General features: G+C 41.4%; 1 protein-coding gene across 2 annotated transcripts in view; it reads left to right on the forward strand.

The window, feature by feature from the left end:
- Nucleotides 1–10325: 10325 nt before the first annotated feature.
- RNF144A (ring finger protein 144A) overlaps nucleotides 10326–22378 on the forward strand; it is a 63180-nt gene continuing 51127 nt past the window's right edge. The window contains exon 1 of one of the 2 annotated variants that reach the window (XM_087916878.1): nucleotides 10326–10770. In XM_087916878.1, coding sequence (XP_087773004.1) covers nucleotides 10611–10770 — 160 coding nt within the window. In that variant the 5' untranslated portion in view covers nucleotides 10326–10610. Of the gene's footprint in view, nucleotides 10807–22378 lie in introns of both variants that reach the window. The other variant, XM_087916872.1, reaches the window with a different exon arrangement.

Below are 22378 nucleotides of genomic sequence, written 5' to 3' on the forward strand. Positions count from 1 at the left end.
TGTCATTCGAGTAATTTTTCCTGCAAACTGATTCATTCACTCGCTCATTCATTCAAACTGATTTATTCATCCGGTCTATATTCATAGATTTCTTTTTTTCAGGATGCTAGAATTCAACTGATCAGTTCATTGGTAATACAGGAGTTCATTTCTAACACAGGTTTAAAATCTGCCTCTTGTTTGCTTATCCCCATATTGCTGCTTTTGTGGAGATAATTCTGTTGCTATGCAAAATGCTGCTTTGGCAATGTATATATAAGGGGATGGTGGTGTCTCTCTCTCTCTTACCTGCATCTAATGTCTCCTTTTGATCTATTTGAGGGTCTCCACCTTCCACAGCTGATTGGGGCACCACCAGCAAAAGAAAGAACCCTTTCTAGTTCCAGCTGCGTGCATTAGCATATCCACCACCAACAAAAAAGAAAAAAAAAGTAATTTCCTATCATTTACTTAGCTGATCTTAGAAAAATTACACAGGGCTGGACTGATTAGAACTTGGATGGGAGATGAGCAGGAAAAGCCAGAACTTCAGTCTAGACAGAAAAGTCAACAAAATTCCTAGTAAAAGACAGTCCTGGCAATGGTAAATGAGTTCCATTTTTTGCAGAGAAAAAAAAGGCTATGTGAATGTCACCCAAAATCAAACTTGACTCAAAGGAACATTCATATTTATCCTGACTGCATTCTGGGGGGGCATTTTACATTATTTTCAAAGCTAGTAGGAGATAGTAAAATTTGAGAATTCCAGGTTACCCTATTCTTGCAAGTATAACGATTGCAACTATTATTTACTAGTAATACTATATGCTAATATGGTTGAACAAAAATACTCCAATCTTTTACAGGAATTTATAAGGTAATGTTTTTGTACCTCCCTTGTGAGTTGGTGTTGATTCCTGGCAAGTGCCTGGACTACTCCACAGTTTTTTTGGCAAGATTTTCAGAAATGGTTTGCCCTTGCCTGCTTCCCAGGGCTGATGGAAGAGTGACTGGCTCAAAGTCACCCAGCCAACTTTCATGCCTAAGCAGGACTAGAACTTAAAGTCTCCTGGTTTCTAGCCTGATACTTTAACCTCTACATCCAACTGACTTTCTTACATATTTTTTGGTCGAGTTAAATGTTTGATCTCTATTTGGAAGGGAAAAAAGACTTCTTTATATTGATTTGTATTGTTGTAAATGTGGTCTATCAATTTAATATTTAGTCTCACAGAGGGAAAAAGTGTCCCATTTCAGAAATGAAGCAATATGCCCTAGACTCTGATGCTTAAGATATTTGAAGTCATACTGTTATTAGATAATTATACCACCCGTCTTTATATATAACCTCAGGCAGCAAACATACCTAATTCTCCTTCCTTCTATTGTTCCCACAACCTATAAGGTGGATTGGACTGAGAGATTGACTGGCCCAAATTTGTCAGCTGACTTTCTTGCCTAAGGCAGGACTAGAACTCACAATCTCCTGTTTTCTAGGCCAGCACCTTAACCACAACCCTGAATTGGTTCTCTTACCCCTGTTTTTAGGCTGAAAATCTTTCCTTCCATGTCTATCTTTTAATAATTTTGGTTACTGCACTAACAAATCTTTTGCCTATTAGAGAGTAAAGAGAGACCATTACTGATTTCAGAAAATTCAAGCACAGCCACACTTCTCTGTATTAATGATTCAACTGTGGAGGTGGTTAACAGCGTCACGTTTCTAGGTTTGCAGCTAATAAATAGGCTAGCTTGGTCACTCAAAAGTGAGACGCTGGTGAAGCAAGCACAACAGGGCCTGCATTTTTTTGCATCGCACGATAAGAGTACATCTTCCTTTCCTGTTCCTCTATAGAGGGATGATTGAGAGCATCCTGTCATATTGCATTACTGTTTGGAAGCATTACCAAGAGAGTGATAAGGATGATAGAAAAGATGATTGGTAGTTTACTTCCTTCTATCTAGGTAAAGGTTCCCCTCGCACATATGTGCTAGTTGTTTCTGGCTCTAGGGGGCAGCGCTCATCTCCATTACAAAGCCGAAGAGCCAGTGCTGTCTGAAGACATCTCCGTGCTCATGTGGCCGACATGACTAAATGCCAAAGACGCATGGAACACTGTTACCTTCCCACCAAGGTGGTCCCTATTTTTTCTACTTGCATTTTTACATGCTTTCGAACTGCTAGGTTGGCAGAAGCTGAGACAAATATAACGGGAGCTCACACTGTTACGTGGTGCTAGGGATTCAAACCGCCAAACTGCCGACCTTTCCGATCGACAAGCTCAGCATCTTAGCCATTGAGCCACCGCTTTTCCTTCTATCTAGGACATAGAATATAAGCAATCCTTGAATAGGCTCCACAGGGTATATATAATGTGTATGCGTGTGTTATGTATGTGTATGGGTAGATATATACTTGGTTTTGAGAGCAGGCAACAGAATTTCATTTTTAATGTGACCCAGTAAAAATGATAATAAAGGCTATCTTACCTTACCTTACCTTACCTTATCATCTATTAATCTTAATTCTTCTCAGCCCACTAAATTGTTTTGGAGCAGATGTGTCAAACTAGCAGCCCGCAGACTGGATATATCACATGCAGGCCACGCCTACCCCGGCTCCACAAAGGCAAAAAATGTTGCGATATATCACATGACATCATGTGATGCAATTGATTTTGACATCCGTGTTTTGGAGGATCAGATGAGGAGAATACGTTCTTCTGACGGATAAATATATAGTATAGAAAGTTAATGCCCGCCCCTCTTGGAAGAATGAAATATTTTAGGAAATATTAAAAAGGAAGAATATTATATTTTCCTTAAAGGAGAAACATGTTTCTAAAGATAGAAACTCAGAGCTTCAGCTCCCTACTCCCAGTCCCAGCAGCCAATAGAATACATACCCTTGCCACAGGAACAGGAAGCTCAAGAGCAAGGCCCAGGAGAGGGTATAAATCAGGGGTTGCCAACCTTTTGGACCTCAGGGACCACCAAACTCATAATTTTAAATCCCGCAGACCAGAGACCCTGGGAAAATCTCAAAAAAAATCTGCAGGAAAATTCCCCACCCCGTTTTCCTACCAATCAATCATTCTTTATTTGGGATCACAGGATACCATCTCCAGCTCCGTTCTCAGGGGAGAGAGCGTTTTGGTTTCATGCAAGGAAAGCAGCAGAAGTCTTTCTTTCTCTCCCCCAAACTTTGCCAGAAATGAGTCTTTGCTGGCACAGCCTCTTGGAGCAGGATGCCTTGCAGGGTCCCAAAGACTCCTTTCTGGAAGAGTTTGGGGGAGAGAAAGAAAGACTTTTGCTGCTTTCCTTGCGTACAGCCAAAAGCAGAAGAAAGAAACAGAAAGAAGCAGCCCAGTGGACAGGCCAGGCACTTGGGATGAGTGGGGCGAGTTCCCCCCACCCTTTCCCCCCCCTTGCCTCACTATCTGTGTTGTTCGCAATGCAAGTGACGCAAGACTTGTGTTCCTGCGGGCCATGTGGGCAGCGCAGCCTTGTGTTCCTGCACAGCCTGGATTAATTGCTTTGGGGGGGTGCTTTGGGGGTGACATTTCTCTGCGGACCACCACAATTTTCTTGTGGACCACCAGTGGTCCCCTGCCCACTGGTATAAATAACCTTCACTTTCCACTCCATGTGTTCAACTGCACCAGAACCATGTGCTTGATGGTTCTGCCCCATTAAACCATCTTTCCAATCAGCCTCCATGTTTCCAGTGTCTTTCTCCCCATTTGGAACTGGAAACAGATGGATATTTCTTCCAACAATAGAAAACGGTTAAAAGATCACCATACTCTGTGTAATTCTTACTGCTGTTCAGAACTTGGTTGGATCCCCAAATACCCCAATGCACACACACACGAATCCCCTACCCCCTTAATATCAGCCTATCTATCTTGGAAGGGACAGGGGCAGATTCCCATAGTGCAGTGTTTTTCAACATCAGCGACTTTAAGCATGGCTAGCTGGGGAATTCTGAGAGTTGAAGTCTACATAGCTTAAAGTTGCTGAGGTTGAAAACCACTGCTGTCACTTATGCGTTTTTTGTGATTAAAATTATAAAACTGGGGGGGGGTAACTGCATTTCACATTCTGATTTGAGCAATTAGAACTACTTGCATTAAAATATAAACCAACATGATTTCTCATACTTTCCTAACAGTGAAAAGATTATTAGCTGCTATCCAGCTAATGCTGGCAGTGGCTGATGGGAATTATAAGTCAGCAACAAAGTGTCACAAACTGTTCAGACTTGCAGCTTACTGTAAAAAACACAAATGTAATAAACACAAATGTATGAATTATCTCTTTAATTACAGCTTTAAGCTTTTTTGGTGGAGAGCGGGGTAGTTCAACAACGTTCAACATTAATTGATAGAATATTAATTCAACTGTTCAAACCTAACTTGACTGTGATCCTTATAGTCACTAGTAATTTTATTTACCCTTAAATAGCATAGTAATGTTTGAAATATGGCATTTAAGCTGTTTTTGATAACCATGTACAGCTGCCAGGCACAAATTTAGACCAAAGCCACAGTTTCTATAAAAAGATTTAGTACTGTACACCACTGAGGAAAAAATAACTGAAAAGGCTTCGTAAGTTGCAGTTCTCTTAATCTCTATTTTTATTACACTAACCATAATCACATTCAACTCCAGTGGGACTAAAATGCACCCAGCATTCTTCCATTTCATGCATGTAGATTTCTTGCATAACTGTACCTCCCCCCAGATATGTAAAATACCACAGAATCAATTATGGAGCTTCATCCCATAGCAGTTTAGTAAAAATTGCCCTTCTTCAGATACAACGTTTAAATAAAGCCTGAAAGTCCACACCCAAACCACATCACCTTCATGACTTAAAACCTCAGAGCAATCACTACGCACGAATGCAAGCATTCCGATTAATACTTTTTAGTAAGTTCCTTCATAAGATAAAAAATATAGAAGAAACAAAAGTTAGAAAAAGAGAAAAAGAAAAGTGCAAAAAGAGAAAGCAGTAATGATTTGACTTTCTTCAGCGCAATAGATTACAAAAATAATACAACATCCATCTTTTGCTTTACATTTCACAATATTTCAAGGCATTTCTATAATGACAAAATCATTTTAAACGTCAAAACCTACAGTCATGTGAAAAAGTAAGTGCATCTTCTTTGAGTTCTGTGATTTTATGTATATAAAACCACAGAACATAGTAAAAATCATCTGGTCCTTAGCAGTTCTTAAAAGTAGGCAAATACAACCTGTGATGAACAACAACACATGACACATTATACCATGTCAAAAAAAATGTTAAAATGGAGAAGACGTGTGTGAAAATCTTAGTGCATCTTTACTGCTTCCATAAGTATGAAGAGACTAGGTAGCTAACAGGTACTGCTAATCAAGCATCCTTGATCAATTGATCATCAGCAACTCTATAAAAGTAAAAGTTTTAGGCGTTTGCTGGTCTCCAGCAATGAAGTGTGTGTTAACACAATGCCAAAGAATAAAGACATCAACAATAATCTTAGAGAAGCAATTGTTGGTGCCTGGGAAGGGCTATAAGGCCATTTCTCAACAATTTAAAGCCCATCATTCTAGAGCAAGGAAGATTATTCACAAGTGGAAAACATTCAACACAGTTGCCAATTTTCCTAGGAGTGGAAATCTCAGCATACTCAGACTGTACAATGCTGAGAGAAATTGCAAAAAATCCAAGAGTTACATCTCAGACTCTACAGACATCAGTTAGCATGTTATATGTTAAAGTTCATGACAGCACCATTAGAATAATTAGATTGAACAGGTATGGTTTGTTTGGAAGGGTTGCCGGGAGAAAGCCTCTGTAAAAAAAAAAAAAGAACGTGGCAGCATGGCTTAAGTAAAATTTCACCCAAACAAATGTAATATGCAAATGTTTTACGCCTAGGAAGGAAAACCAAAGGTACAAATGCAGATTAGGTGAAACCTGGTTCTAAAACAATAACTGTGAGAGGGACCTTGGAGTCCTAGTGGATGATCACTTAAATATGAGCTAGCAACCAAAAAGCTAGTATAATCCTTGGTTGTATAAACAGAGGCACAGAACCAAAATCATGTGAAGTGTTAGTACCACTTTATAAATCCTTAGTAAGATCATACTTGGAATATCGCATCCAGTTTTGGTCATCACATTACAAAAAAGATGTTGAGACTTTGGAAAAATTGCGAAGAAGAGCAACTACGACGATTAAAGGCCTGGAGACCAAAATGTATGAAGAATGGCTGCTTGAATTGGGTATGGTTAATCTAGAGAAAAGAAGATCTAGGGGTGATATGATAGCAGTATTTTTGTATTTGAGGGGCTGCCATAAAGATAAGGGGGTCAATTTATTTTCCAAAGCATCAGAATTCAAGGCAAGAAACAATGGGAGGAAACTAATAAAGGAGAGAAGCAACCTGGAATTAAGGAAAAACTTCCAACAGTGAGAACAATTAACCAGTGGAACTGCTTGCCCCCAGAAGTTGTGGGTGCTTCATCACTGGAGGCTTTTAAGAAAAGACTGGACAGTCACCTGTCTGAAATAGTTTAGAGTCTACTGCTTGAGCAGAGGGCTGGACTAGAAGACCTCCAAAGTCCCTCCCAGCTCTATTCTGATTGATTGAAATCACAAGACTTCTAGAACACTGTCCTTTGACAGACAAGACCAAAGTGGAGATGTTTGGCCATAATGATCAGTGCCACCTATGATGAAAACCGAACACAGCATATTAGCACCAACATCTCATACCAACCATCAAGTGTGGTGATGAAGGGGTGACGATTTGGGCTTGTTTTGCAACCACAGTACTTGGGCCCTTGCAGTCATTGAGTCAACCATGAATTCTTCTGTATATCAAAGTGTTCTAGAGTCAAATGTGAGGCCACCTGTCCAACAGCTAAAGTGCAGCTGACATTGGGTCATGCAACAGGACAATGACCCCAAGCACACCAGCAAATCTACAACTGAATGGCTGAAAAAAAAAATCAAGGTGTTGCAATGACCCAGTCAAAGACAATCCAACTAAAATGCTGTGGTGGGATCTCAGGAGAGTTAGTGCATAAATGCCCACAAACCTCAACGAACTGAAGCAAAGTTGTAAGAGTGAGTGGGCCAAAATCCATCCAGAGATGTGAGAGACTGATAATATCATACAGAAAATGATTACTTCAAATTATTGCTGCTAAAGGTGGCTCTAGAAGCTATTGAAGCATAAGGTGTACTTAGTTTTTCCACACATGGCTTCTCCATTTTGGCTTTCTTTTTGTAAAATAAATGACATGGTGTAATATGTCATGTGTTGTTGTTCAAATGAGGTTGCATTTACCTACTTTTAAGAACTGCTAAGGACAGGATGATTCTTACTCTGTCCTGATATACAAAGCTACAAAACTCACAGAGGATGTACTTTTTTTCCACATGACTATAAAGTCAGTTTTATTTTATTTTTTTTCAATTTCAAGGAAGAAGTCCAGAAGCAATTATGAATGCAAGCAATCTGAATGCTATTCCATAACCACATCCGGCGATGTGCCAGTTACAATGCTAGTTGCTATTCACCTATAATTTTGGCAATCGGCAAATGAATGTATTTAGGTCTTGTAGAATTATGAGGCACAGGAATTCTGGGAGCTGTGGCCATGAGAGCTGACAAGAGTTCCAGTTCTAATTTAACACTGACACTTCCACAGAGACAGAAAGTTCTTAACACTACCAGTCAAAGGGCATATATAAGTAGTCCTCAGCTTACAACTACAATTGAGACTGGAACTTCCATTGCTAAATACTGTATGGCAGTTAAGAGTATTGTGCTCAGTTTTGTGACCTTTTCTGCCATGGTTGTTAAGAGAATCATCCTAGTTATTAAGTTGCACCGTCTGCCTTCCTCCTGATTTTCCTTGTTGGAAGTCAGCTGGGAAGGTCACAAATGGTGAACATGTGACCCTGGAATGCTGTAATTGTCATAAATACTTGCCAGTTGCCAAGAACCTAAATTCTGATCACATGACCTGGGGATCAGAGGTAGTATTTAGCAGGTTCTGACCAGTTCTGGAGAACTGGTAGCAGAAATTTTGAGTAGTTTGGAGAACCGGCAAATACCACCTCTGACTGGCCCCACCCCCATATATTCTCTGCCTCCCGAGTCCCAGATGATTGGCTGGGTCTTCTTTGGTTGCCCTGCACAGGAGAACAGATCTGGAAAGCAGGTTAGTGGGGTGGAGAGGGAATGGGGATTTTACAGTATCCTTCCCCTGCCACGCCCACCAAGCCATGCCATGCCCACCAAGCCACACCCACGGAACTTGTAGTAAAAATTTTTGAATCCCACCACTGCTGGGGATGCTGTGATAGCTATTAAATGCAAGGACTGGTCGTAGGCCACTTTTTTATGTGCCATTGTAACTTTGAACCATTGCTAAATGAAAGGTTGTAAATCGGACTACATGTTCCGTACAGATATTCAGGTTCCCTATTTTAAAGATCAAGTAAAGATATCATCACATTTAACCTTCTGTCTTACATACTGAGATGTCTGAAGGACCCAATGCTTTAATCAAAATGAGGACTGCAGCATCACACTGTCCCGATGCAAGCTTCATCCTTTTGGTATGTGTGATGTCACAATGAACATACTAAGGTAAAGGTAAAGGTTCCCCTCACACTCATGTGCTAGTCATTTCTGGCTCTACGGGGCGGTGCTCATGTCCGTTACAAAGCTGATGATTGGCCATGTGGCTGTAATGACTAAACGCCGAAGGCGCACAGAACGCTGTTACTTTCCCACCAAAGGTGGTGCCTATTTTTCTACTTGCATTTTTACATGCTTTAGAACTTCTAGGTTGGCAGAAGCTGGGGCAAGTAATGGGAGCTCACTCCGTTATGCGGTGCTAGAGATTGGAACCGCCGAACTGACGACCTTTCTGATCGACAAGCTCAGCGTCTTATCCACTGAGCCACCGCATCCCTATAAAAGAGGCAAAACTGTGTCCAAAGGAAGTTTCTGCCATTTCTCTTTCCTGTCTACCCCTGTCCCCTCTTGACACCCTCTGCAGAGTCCATTGATCACGCTGCGGCCAAGTTCAAATGCCGACATTGGAGGGTGACTTTGAAGATTAATAAAGATGAATCTGATGAATCCTGTTATAAAACTAACTAGGATACATTCAGATGGCTACCATTTAAAAGCATTCCTCCAGCCCTTGAGTGGGCAGGAATGTGAATTGCCCTGATTTACCTGAGTTTTAATTTACGTTAGTCACGAGGCAACAACTGTGCTTGTCTCCGTACTTTGGATGCGGGACAATGTAGAGATGGTTGAGTGTTAAATTTTACAGTTCAACTATGCCTTGTCTTCTAGCATTTGCCATTTTAGGTTACAATTTAGTGCTCTGGTTAATGATTGGGACAGTCTGGATTTTTTTAAAAAAGGAAGAGGTATTAAAAGAGGAAAATAAGCAATCCACCTTTTGCTTTATATTTTCCAATGAAAATTCTCTTAAAATCCCATGGCTCAGTCAGGGAGCAAGGACCATACATTTTTCCAGGGCAAAACCTTGTCTGCTGCCAAAGACAAGGGATTGGTTCGGAAGGAAGCTTTTATTTCCCTGTGCATGGCCAGTCTAGAGAAAAGAAGGACTAGGGTGACATGATAGCAGCATTCTAGTATTTGAGAGGTTGCCATAAAGAGGAGTGGGGTGGTGTCAACTTATTTTCCAAATCACCAGAGGGCAAGATAAGAAACAATGAGTGGAAACTAATCAAGGAGAGAAGCAACCTGGAATTAAGGAGAAACTTCCTAACTGTGAGGACAATTAACCAGTGGAACAGTTCGCCTTCAGGTGTTGTGGGTGCTTCATCACCGGAGGTTTTTAAGAAGAGACTGGACAGCCACTTGTCTGAAATGGTATAGGCTTGAGCAGGAGGTTGGACTAGAAGACCTCCAAGGTCCCTTTCTAACTCTGTTCTGATTGACTGATTGATTGATCACGGAGTGCTAGCATCCAAAGGAGCCAGAAAAAGCGAGTTGTTCATCAACGCCCTCCGCCCCAACCTTTCTTCTTCTTGCGCCATATCCGTCGTCGGACATGGGCGATCCGGTTTTTATCAACAAGGCGCAGGAAAAAAGGGCTGTCGAGTTTCGTCCAAATCAGTCCTTTAGATTTTGAAGCCACGGGGAGCTAAGCTTTTCTCTCCGGCCACAGCGATCCGAACCCTGAGGGGAAAAGGCTCAGCCCCTTTTGTCTTGTGCCCCGCGAGCCGGCAGGGGGCGCGCGGGGGGCACCCGCGGCGCACCCAATTTAGCGGTCGCTTCAAAGCGGCCCCGCTCCGGCTGCAAAGCCACAGAGGCTTAATGGCGCCCTTGTGCTCAGATTAGCTATTCCCTTTCCCTCCTCCTCCCTCCCTCCCCCCCCCTTCTTCCTTCCTCAAGGGACAGAAGGAGGGTGGGGGCAAGGCGAGCAGAAAGCAGCCGGCCGCCAAGCGGGCGAGGGAAGCGCGCAGAACCAGCCTTGGGGCGGCAGCAAAGCGGCAACAGAATGCGCGAGGCGCCCACCCTCCGGCCAGGCTGCTCGCGCCCCTGAGGAGCGGGCGGCGCACCGCGAGTGGTCCATGCAAAACCCGGCGGGAGCTGTCGAGCGCAGGAGGCGCCCGCTGGGCAGAAACGGCCGAGCCGGCGGGTTTTTCTCTTTCCGAGGACGGCGGCGGCAGCACCACCAGCAGCAGCAGCAGCAGCAGCATCAGCAGCAACAGCAACAGCAGGAAGAGAAGGGTGAGGCGTCGCCGGGCTCGTTGGAGCTCCTTGCGGGTGGGCATCCCTCGGGCGCTTCCTCTGGGTAGGCCGCCCTCCTCTCCGGGGAAGGGTTTTTTGCCCGGCCGGCGATGAAAAGGAGCGCTCGCCCCCCGGGCGCGGCGTTGATTTGCGAAGGCGGCTGCTGCGCTGTAGGCGAGCTTTGCTCAACTGTCATCCGTAGAGCGGGCTCGCCTCTTACAAGGACCGTCCGTAAACACGGTGTAGCTGGAGTCTTAAGCGGTAGTAAAGGGGAGTCCCGCTAACCTGGACACGGGGGTGGGTGGGTGGGTGGGGAGGCGTCGTCGTATTGGAGGCATTTACGGTGAGGAGTTTGCCCCGTCCTTTATTCTGTTAGGATGATGGAGAACGGCATCCTCCCCAAACTCCCACTGAAGGGCCTTATTAGTGCTTGTCAGCAGCATTTTCCTTTGAGGCTTCTCTATTTATGAAGAAAAAAAAAAGGGGGGTGGGGAGATGGACGGGATGCTGTGCTAACATTTGCTGAATTCCCGGAGGAAAGCAACTTCCCTGGAATTCAGAGAGATTTGCTCCCAAATTAGTGCCAAGATCACAGATGGCCAGAATCAGCGTTTGGGATAGCTTGCACGGTTTGGCCTGTGTTGTGAATCAGAACTAAATAAGTTAGTTACAAAAGAACTGTATTATAGAATGGTGTGGTGTGTCCATTCTCACTCTTACGTGTGCACAGGTATGGACGTGTGCATGCTTAAAATTGGGACTGGCATATCCATCGTTAAGCGATGCGGTTGCTGAAAGAGACCTCAGTTGACTGCGACTTGCAATTTTTATTGCTGGCTTCTCTGTTGTCTTTGCTTGTCAGCAGTGAAGAGTGCAAATGGTAGTTAATGTGAGTGTGGTATCTGTGATGGTCATAAGTGCGTGCCAGTTGTAAAGGGCCTGAAGCTCAGGTAACTTTGGGACACTGATGGTCGTAAATGTGACTTTAAAGTTAAGTAACTGTTGTAAATTAAACAGTTGTTAAAGAGGACAGTTGTTAAGTGAAGACTATTTGTATTAGCACCTATGTACACATAGACACTTTAATGCGATTTTGGACCTTTTTTCTTGCAATTAATGGCATAACTCCATTTGGCTGCCAACCTAATATCATGTGTTTTAAAATAAAATATTTTTCAACCCATTTCTAGAATGAGCAATGGAGGTGAGTAGAGACAACGTGAGGATGCAGCATACAGCTGCCAGCGTCTACAGCCTCCTTTACTTTAATTCTTGGACTGTTTTGGCACCTCTTTGCTGGGAAGAATCGGCAAGAGCAATCTCCTAACTTAATCCCCTCTGTCAACAGATTTTGTAGGGAATAAAAAAGATACTCGGTTTGATAAATCTTGGGTATACTTGATTGTTTGGGGCGAGCTAAGGGAATAGAAAGAAAAAAAAATATTTAATTAACTTTCAAGACACCGAGATTGGAGTAAGAGTTATAATGGCAGGAAACCCCCTGTTGTAGATTTTCCGACTTGCTAATGTTGATAGTATTTTGTCATTCATGTTGGCTGAGTTCATACTGATGGAGGAAATGGAAGTTTTGATTTTTGTGGCTAAGGTTGAGAAGCACTGCTCTAAATCCTCTGTTAGTATCCTTCACATTGATCATATTGGTGTACTGTTCAGATTTGTTATTTAGGAATAACTATAGGCCACCAGTTCCTATTCCCTGACCTCTGGTTAAAGGAGAGATTGGGGTGGGTGTGGACCAGAGGTGGCATTCAGAAGGTTCTGACCAGTTCTGGAGAACCAGTAGCGGAAACGTTGAGTAGTTAGGAAAACCGGCAAATACCACCTCTGACTGGAGATTTTACAGTAGCCTTCCCCTGCCACGCCCACCAAGCCACACCCATAGAACCAGTAGTAAAACAATTTGAATGCCACCACTGTGGACAGGTGGATGGATGGATGAAATAAAGGTGAACGTGGCTCCCCAGGAATGCTCCCTCCCATTAGAAATCTTCAGTTGTACTTGCTGAAGCAGCTGTCAGTTTTTGGCAAGACAAGTTGAAGGGGAAAAAATGAAGAAGAAAAAATGATCAACCTACGTGTCTGTATAAGGAGGGGTCATTTAGTAAAACTTGTCTGGATTCATAGATAAATTCCACTATCATAGCTTGATTTATGCCAAACCTTTTTAAAGAGGTGTGACTCTGGTTCTGTGAAATCATATGTGCTTTGGGAGGATATTTTGGCATCTTTTTTTTTTTCTTTTCCTTCTTATAAATTCTTTTAAAAAATTTCTGTGATAATAGGGGAGATAGTTGAGTTAGAATCACTTTCCCTCCCACTTTTCTCTATCAGTTATTTGAATTAACTGGGTGGTGATTGCCCAGCTTGTTCCTGAAATGATGGCTGAAGAGGATAAGAATCTAAACTTAGCCTAGAAAGAATCTTGGGGAGAACTGTATACTACATCCTGCTCCTTCCCGGCTATTAAATATGTGGCAGTGCCTTGAATGTTCTTTGAAAACCGTGAGTCCTCTAACGCAAAGATTAACTAATCTCTAGTCCCTCTAATTCTTCAGTATGAATAGGCTCATACATATTTTAAAGGCAGCCTTGCTGAAACAGCTTACAAATCAAGCAAGGAGGCACTCATGGTTGGCTGCAGGGAAATTGCCAGGAGATAGTTAAGAAGGGAACATGTGAAAAAAAAAATCCATCCTATGTTATGCTTTGATGGTATCAGTGCTGAGCCTGCAGTTTTGGTTATGTAGGTTTCTTCACATGAAATGTTCAGTGGTAAGAATCACAAGATCAAATCTGAGAGACAAAAGTATGTTTTAAATGGCACTGGGAACTGACAGGCTGTGATTTAAATGAGGTTAAATATGCTAACTGTATGCTGGAGTAAAGTCTACATATTACTTCATGTTTGAACTACATGAGACTTGGAGGCTTAATGTCTGAGTAACTATGCTTGGTAAACTAGGCTTCAACCTTAAACAAACTTTCTTGGGGATCAATTTCATGGAAATGAAAGAGACATGTTACTAAGTAAACTTGCATAATGTTGTACTGTTAGTTGTATGGTTTATCCTGAAGAACACAACCTTTGCTTTTAAATGCTTTCTTTATTTGGTGAAATATAACAACATAAATATATAAAACTAACATACAAGAACCAAAATAATAATACAACAATGATATTACAATAATACACATGAGTGTGTGCATGCATGCATACATACACACACTCATATGGTTAAAATGAACTGAACGTAAATAATTATCTAAACAATCCATATAAAATTAATATAGAACAAGCTCAGACTTTTAATATACTTTTAAAATTAGGCCGTTTAGAAACATATTGTTCCATCTTCCTACTTTTTACAATATAAAGACCTTTCAAGAATCTACAAGCCAACATAAGGCAGGATATGTGAAAACTCTTTTAGATATTGCCATTTAATCTGCATTTGCCAGTATTACTGCAGTATTACTCTTTGCAATGGCAAAATCAAACCCATAGTGTGAAAGGCTGGTGGTCTTGCCTCCCAGAAGCTCTCTACCCTCCCTGTAGCTCTACTGTTTACTTTGGGTGCACTATCTATTTCCTAGGTATGTCTTTACCTGATCATCCCTTCCAACTCTAGCCCTCACAGTAGGTGTTTCTTAGGTTAAAAAAAAAGCAGGGGGGGCGGGGGGGGATGATGAAAGGAAAATTCTTTAGCACAAACATTTCTTGACCTTGTAGCATTGAAGCATGTGATTATGAAAATCAACCCCTTCTCCCATGTAGGATGAGACCAATATCACAAGAAATAAAGAGAATCAAACTTCATTTAAAACAAAAAAAGAAAAGGGAGAATATGGTGGCTCCTTTATAACCTTTAAAAAAAGTTTTATTTGTTTTAGTAGTATAATATATAAAAATTCCATTTCAGTCGAATAATGTGTTGTCTGGGTACAGTTAGTTGGGTGTGTAAGAGGGGATAAGAATACAGAACGGTTCAAAACACAGACATCTGAAAAGAATACCTAATTAAAAAGAATATACAGGAGAACGTAAAAGTTTTAGTATTTCAAAGGACGATAGATCTGCCACTAATATAAAAGCAACTCTGACACAAGAAGGTGCCAGTTTGCATAGAAAGATGGCTTGTATAGGATCAATAGCAAGGAACATTGTTAAAAAGCAACATTATCCTTTATTTCTAGCTCATCTAAAAATGTTACCTGTGCTGTAGAAAGACTTGATTCCTTGCAGGAAGAGTTCCTACTTCCTTTCATGAGCATTTCCCCGCAAGCTTCTCCATCCAGTTTTTTCTGGTTCCTTATTTTTAACAGAGACTAAAGAGATTCTTTGCTTTTCCCAACCTCAGCATATAGCTTCTGGTTCCTTTTCTCCTGGGATTCTCCACTGGTCTTTTCAAAAGCAAAATCTTTTTAACAGAAAGCTCCCGACTTTGCATGTGACCCAGAACAGCAGTCTGTTCCTTGTGCAAATGTAGATCTTAGATCAGGGATCCCCAACTCCTAGTCTGTGGACCGGTCCCAGTCCATGGCATGTCAGCAAATCGGTCCATGGGAACAAGCGAAACCCCATCTGCGGGATGCAGGCAGGATGGAAAACCACGCCCCCTCTGGTCTACGGAAAAACTTTCTCCATGGAACCAGTCCCTGGTGCCCAAAAGGTTGGGGGCCACTGACTTAGATGAATGAAAGTGAAATTCAGAAATGTGTCTGGCTGGTAGTTAAAGTGGCATGAGTGCTTGCAATCTAATTCACTACCCTCCCTTTGGGTCTTTTTTCACCTGGGTTTATATATAGTTTGCATTTGCTCAATGTTTTGGGTTACCCCAAGCTGTTTTTAAAAATCTAGTTTTATTATAAGACTCTCTTTTATTCCAACAAACTTTTATCTTTAACTCTATGGTTCTGTCATTTGTAGTTTGGAGCCTTAATGTTCTTTAAACATTCTTCCTCCAGTTCTCCGCTGTTCTCTTAGTAGCTTTAAGTCATTGGCTTATTATGTATGAACCATTTTCCCTTTTTGCTGCTAAAAGTAGTTAGATTTCTTCCTTTTCCTTTGTTACAAATACGAAGGTGCACTGTTGGAAATATTTACAGCACAATAGAGCTAAATCTCTGCAAGAAGGAAACTTTGTAGAGAATTGCCTGGGCTCCTTTGACATACAGAATTACTACAGCGTCTCTCTGAAAAATATTGAGATATTTATGTATTGCAGTGTGGGAGATGAAACAATTCTTAGATACAAGACATCCTGTAATCCGAGAGAAGAACTTCCAGTTCTTTTTGGCAGATTGCTTTGCTTTTAACAGCTGCCTGAAAGGCAGCATTTTTTCAGTTTTAGGCATGGGAGCAAACCTATGGATAACGCTCCATCTGCTTCATTTCTGCATGCCAGGTAGGCGGTAAGGGCACAGGAGTCTGCCAGGAAAAAAAGTTAGCAATCTTCGTTTGGGGAAAAAAAACAATAATTGCTCTTCACATGGCTGCTGATTCACTAACTATTTATAGTGTATAGTTTATCCCTCCCCCCCCTTTTTTTATTTCAAAGTGGGACTGTGGGCTTGGTAAATTATATCTTTAGATTTAGTGCACTAACCCACAAATGCACATTTTGTACTTTTGAATGGCAAGAGGCCCTCACATCCTCAAGTATGCAGCTCCATAATGAAGTTCCATGTTGGGACCACATCTGGCCATCTAATTACATTGAAACTGCTGACATAAAATGTTGAGAATTGTGAGCTGGAATAAAAAAAAACCAACAACCTTCAGATGGCAAATTGTATGAGAAGCTCGTCGCTGCAAATATCTAACACTCATTTCCTCACACACAAATATAACAGCAACCCAATGAGGAACAAAGAAAGGAGTAACAAAAATGAGATGGAGGGATAGGGCCAAGGTTTCTCCACACTAATTATCACACATGTTTCAGGTATTCTTCTGTATACAGCTTCATCTTAGATTAGTTAATTTATAGCTATATGATCACCATACTGTTGTTCTTGTTTTTATGTTCTATGTTTATCCACATAAACATCCCAGTGGGAGAGGAGAAAGAGATTGCGGCTCCTTTGAGGGACTGCCACAGAGAGGAGAAGGTCAAGCTATTTTCTAAAGCGCCTGTAGGGCAGACAAGGAACGATGGATGGAAACCGAACAAGGAGAGATTTAACCTAGAAATAAGTAGAAACTTTCTGATAGTGAGAACAATCAACCAATGGGACAGCTTGCCCTCAGAAGTTGTGGGAGCACCATCACTTGAGACTTTCAAGGAGAGATTAGACTGCCATTTGTCAGAAATGGTGTAGGGTCTCCTGTTTGGGTGGAGGGTTGGACTAGATGACCTACAAGGTCCCTTCCAACTCTGTTAATCGAAATATAAATCTAACCTTGAAAGAGTATGGCAGAAGCAGATCAAGTTTAGGGCAGGTTCATACAATTCTTGAAAATATCCAGTGAAAATGTCATCCAATCCTGATCTCATTTTTTGCAACTGAGTGTAAGGTGTAAGGCCAGTACTATCTGGACTATCTCATTAAAAAGAGAACACTTCGCCATAATATTGCTAAGGCTCCAGGTGTATTCAGATATAAAATTTAACATCAGATGCAATTTGGGACAGAGATGGATAGGGCACAGACTACTGTGGTCCAGGCCTTTTGAGATCCCACTGCTGAAACCTGGCTGCAGAACTACTAATTTTCAGTGGTTATTGTTGTTGTTTTTCCTGAAGTCAGAATTAAGGATGGAATTAAGATCAGAAAACTCCTTGTGAATGAACCACCTTTATTTATCACCCATGATTAAGATTATGAAAAACATTGACACAGGTAGTTCTTGATGTACCACTAGTTGTTTAGAAATTGCTCTCTGAAATTGCAATGAACCCAAACAAAGGTACAGACGATTCAAATTCCAACCCACCCACCCACCCGCAACATGGTCCGATGATTGCATTTTCGGGGCTTGGCAGGTTACGTGTCCATGATTTATGATGTATTTTGCTGGAAACTGACATTTACTTCCAATTTCCAGCAAAGTGAATTTCCGGACAATGGGTTTGTTTAATGACCTTGGCGTTCTCCTAACGACTGTGGATTTTCTTAATGACCATGGTGATAATGTTGAACAACCGGCCACAAAAAGTCGTAAAATCGGGCATGGTCACGTGATAACGGCTGACATGACTTGCAGCCCTAATTCCAGGCTCAAATATGGTTGTAAATCAAGGACTATCTGTATGGGGGCTTTTTTTTGTCCCCCTAGGCTTGGAGGATGCTAAGGATTGGGATGGGAATTCTTTGCCTCTCCAAGTCCTGCTCCTGTTTCCACCTGTTCCCTCCCCAAAGGGCCGTCTCCTTCCAGTGGCCTCATCATGTCATCAGATGTCCTCTTGCTTCCGTTAGAAAAAGTCAAAAGGCCTCAACCTGACTTTTAAGAGAAAAATGTCTCTTGTGAAGACTGACTCTCTCCATGTCTGCCCCCAGGGTGAAAACTGCTGGTGGTGTTAACTTATAGCTGTCCGAGTCAGTTATGCAAGCTAAGGTGTAAGAATTCCCCGCACGTGGCAGTGTGTTGAAAGGCTGAGGAGGGATCCTACTTTGCAGTGTAAGCTTGTAGCTTGCTTCCCTCTTCCTTTGAGTTCTGAAGAGGGAAATTTGTTTGAGGTTTATGTTGTACCTTTTTTTTTTTTTTTCATTTTGCAACTGATTATCCATTTGTCTCAGATTGCTCTATGAGCTGAATTCAATTCCGTGTGAAATAAAACAGCCATCTATCTTTGTTTCAGCTATCTGTGCTTCCAGATTGATTATTATGTGTGAAGGCCAGGCTCTGCAACGCAGGAGGGAGGGCAGATTTATGCTTCTGAATACACTGATGTACTGTTTTACTAATGCTGCTATATTGTTCCAAGTGGAATAAATTTTGTATCTTCTGGCGGCTCTGGGCTTTTTCCTTTACAAGGGGAATACTTTGAAGTACCTTTTCAAATAATACTTTGCACCACCATGTATCTAAGATGTTCTTGGATTGTCCTAAAGTAATTGCTTCAGATAGTATTCATTGTCAGATCCTGCAGTATAGAAAACCGTAGTATAATTCTCAATATGTTTTAAAATAAGAATATAAACAGCCTTTTTTTTTTTCTATTTAGGTTCTTTGGTGCAGTTTGTTCTGATCATCTTTAGAAAAAGCATAAGCACAAATAGCATCACTATACCATTAAGCATCACAAATTTTTGCGTCGGATAAGATTTGTTTCCTTATATAATCACTGTGCTGTTCTCCACAAAGGATTTTAAAGGAAGGAAAAGGCAGCGACATTAGCAACTCTGCTGCGTTTTGAGGAGTGATATCAGAATGTGGCATCCTTTTCAGGTCTGGACTTTTGGGGAATGAGACTCCCAGCCTGATTTGAACTTTAAAAATTAAACCATATTTGGGAACAAGGACCAGATGGCACAGCTTTGGAAACACAGGAGGATATGAGCTACAAACAAAGCTATTTTCCAAAATTGAGGTTTTGCATTTTGTCTTTTGCTCCAACTTTATGAATGTTATATGTGCTGGAGCTTCCTGAGCTGAAGCTGGAAAATTCTCATAGGAAGTTTGTCCCACATATGATTTACATACATCTCTTAATTTTTCTTTGAATCTCTCGTAAGATGGCTGCTAATTCTGTGAGCTCACTCCATTGAAAATCAGCTAACAGGTAGTCCTCGACTTACAGCCATTCCTTTAGCAACTGTTTGAACTTACAATGGCACTGAAACAAGTGACTTATAATCAGGCCTCACACTTAGAACCATCACAGCATCGTCAAGGTCACATGATCTAAATTCAGGCACTTGACAAGTGGCAAATATTCACAACTGTTGCAATGTCCCAGGGTCATGTGATCGCCATTTGCAACCTTCCCAGCTGGCTTTCAACAAGCAGAGTCAGCGGGAGAAGCCTATTTCCCTTAATGGCTGCATGATTCACTTAACAACCATGGCAAAAAGGTCATAAAATCAGATGCAACTCACTTAGCAACTACCTTGTTTAGCAATGGCCCCAAATATGGCTGAAAGTCAAGGACTTACATTAGTGATGATTAGACTTTCTTGCCTTCCACAATGGGATTCCGCTTCAAATGGGGCTCCTTCAAGGTTTAACTCTCAAAATTCCCCATTGAAAGGTTTCGAGATTGGAAAAGGCCGATAGAAACAATAATTTGATGTTTGAGCTACTAAATGCTAAACATACACGGTCGAATCAGTCTTACAATGCATGTATAGTCCCTTTTCCAGTTTTGTTCTCCATGGGTGTTGAGAAAGCATGGGTGAGCAAATGAAGAAATATTTGATGATGTCTTACAAATCTATAAATAGGGCGTGTGATGATGTAAATTTGTCATCACCTTGGTTTCTGCTGCTGCTGCTGCTTCTCTTCATTACTTGGCTGCAACCATATATATGTATTTGATTATTTCTTTAATGAAAGGCACTGGCCGATGGATTTTGATATTTTTCAGTCAAGACATTCTGGTTCTTCTTCAGTGTATGGATTTGGAAAACTTTGGTTAGACTGCTCTGCTGGATTGTCCTTTATAATCACAGTGCCAGGAACCATCGGGATTCAATCCAGAAATTCTTGGCTCTGTGTAAACAAACTTGTGTGGTAAGCCTCAGAGTTGTAATGTGAATTACTTTTCCCAGGAAAATGAATTTCTTTCAGGCCACGCACAGACCCTGCCCTTCTTGGGCATTCCCAGATTAGCAAAGCTGTTAGAGGCTGGAAATTTGACTGAGGAATAGTACAGTAACTTATTTGGCCTGGTCGTAAAAAATGATAGATAATTCCCTTTTTTAGTTTTGGCATAGACCCCATTATAATCTGCTCTGTTCCCAAGCTGTTGTTATTTGACCTATTCATGTCTCGGTTTCTGGCACTTGAATGTCTTCTGAGAGTTTCCTGTGATTCAGCATTAACACACAACAGGGGACGGCGTAATTTGAGAATCATTATTCAAGAAGAAGGAACAGTGTTTGCCTAGTGCTTCGTATGGGAAAGCATGAAGGCCTAACTGTTTGGCTTTCAGTCCCTTCAAGGTTATATTTGTATACAGCAGGGCTGGGGAACTATGGCCCCTTTATGACTTGTGGACTTCAACTCCCAGAATTCCTGAGAATTCTGGGAGTTGAAGTCCACAAGTCATAAAGGGGCCATAGTTTCCCACCTCTGGAATGAAGAAAGAATATCCTCATCAATGCTTTTTTTTTCTTGCACATCTTAATTTCCAGAGTCACTCATATGGCCTAAGCAAGCCATACAGAGGAGGTAGTGCTCTTGCAGTCCACGTTGCAATCAGCCCAGGTAGGCTTGAGGTGCAGTTTCCCAGTGCCCTCTGTGTTGTCCCTTTTCCTAAGGTTCTCTTGACTGACTATTATTTGTCTCTGTGTGACTCCTGGCCAAGTCCCTGCGGTTTTGTTGGCAAGGTTTTTCAGAAGTGGTTTGCCACTGCTTCCATTTTAGGACTGATGGGGAGTGACTGGCCCAAGGTCATCCAGCTGGCTTCATGATGCCTAAGATGACAATTCACAATCTCCCAGTTTTTAGCCTGGTGTCTTAACCACTACACAAAGCTGTCTCTCCTTGAATATTATTTATATCATTTATTAGTGATGGTTATTTATATCATTTATTAGGGACAATTATTTGTATCAATTATTAGTGACAGTTATCCATGTAATATCTTTCAGGAGAATAACCCTCGCCAGATGATTTACAAATATTGGAAGCCATTGTAGATAAAGGCACTGTAAATAGAATTAGGGAGAGGGTAAACATTGCTGTGTTGATAATATATAGTGCCTGTGTAATTGCTTGATAATATAATTACACTACAAGTCACAAGGCTCCCCTTGTAATGTAAATTCTAAAAGTTATTCCCCACTCGAGATGTGACGTGGTTGTTTGCCTGGCAGCACTAAATGAATTTTCCAGAGTAGGGGAAGCTTTATCACTGGAATACAAGATGGAGAAAACGGTATGCTATCAATGCCATTGAAGAATGGCTACATTTCAGAGGAACTGCTAATTTAGTGAATTATGACTGTCTCTGAAAACACCATTTCTTTATTTTTCTTTACTTCTCTTTCCCCACTCAATCACCAGAATCTACAGGTATTCCTTGATTTACAATCAATTCCTTAGCGACTGTTTGAGGTTACAGTGGATGTCTCCAGAACTACTTATGACTTAGTGTTGGAGTTCTGATAGCTGCCGCCCCCCTCCATGATCATGTGATCGCATTTTGGGTGCTTGGCATTTATGGCCATTTGCAATGTACCATAATCACATGACTGTGACAGTGTTTGTTTGTTTGTTTTATTGGAAATCAAAACAAAACTTAACCACCACAAAAAAGATGGTAAAATTAAGTGCTATCATGTGATGGCCTGCATAATGACAGCTATAATTCCAAACTCAATGATGGGTGTAGGAGTAACCTATGCTAGAGTGGGTAAGTGTAACAAATTTAAATAAATAATATTTTTGTCTTTTGCCTGTTTCTGTTGGAAGAAGAGT

The sequence above is a fragment of the Pseudonaja textilis genome, chromosome 1 (genome assembly GCF_049901715.1).
Source record: "Pseudonaja textilis isolate UNSWEBS1 chromosome 1, rPseTex1.2, whole genome shotgun sequence".
NCBI classification, from domain to species: Eukaryota; Metazoa; Chordata; class Lepidosauria; order Squamata; family Elapidae; genus Pseudonaja; species Pseudonaja textilis.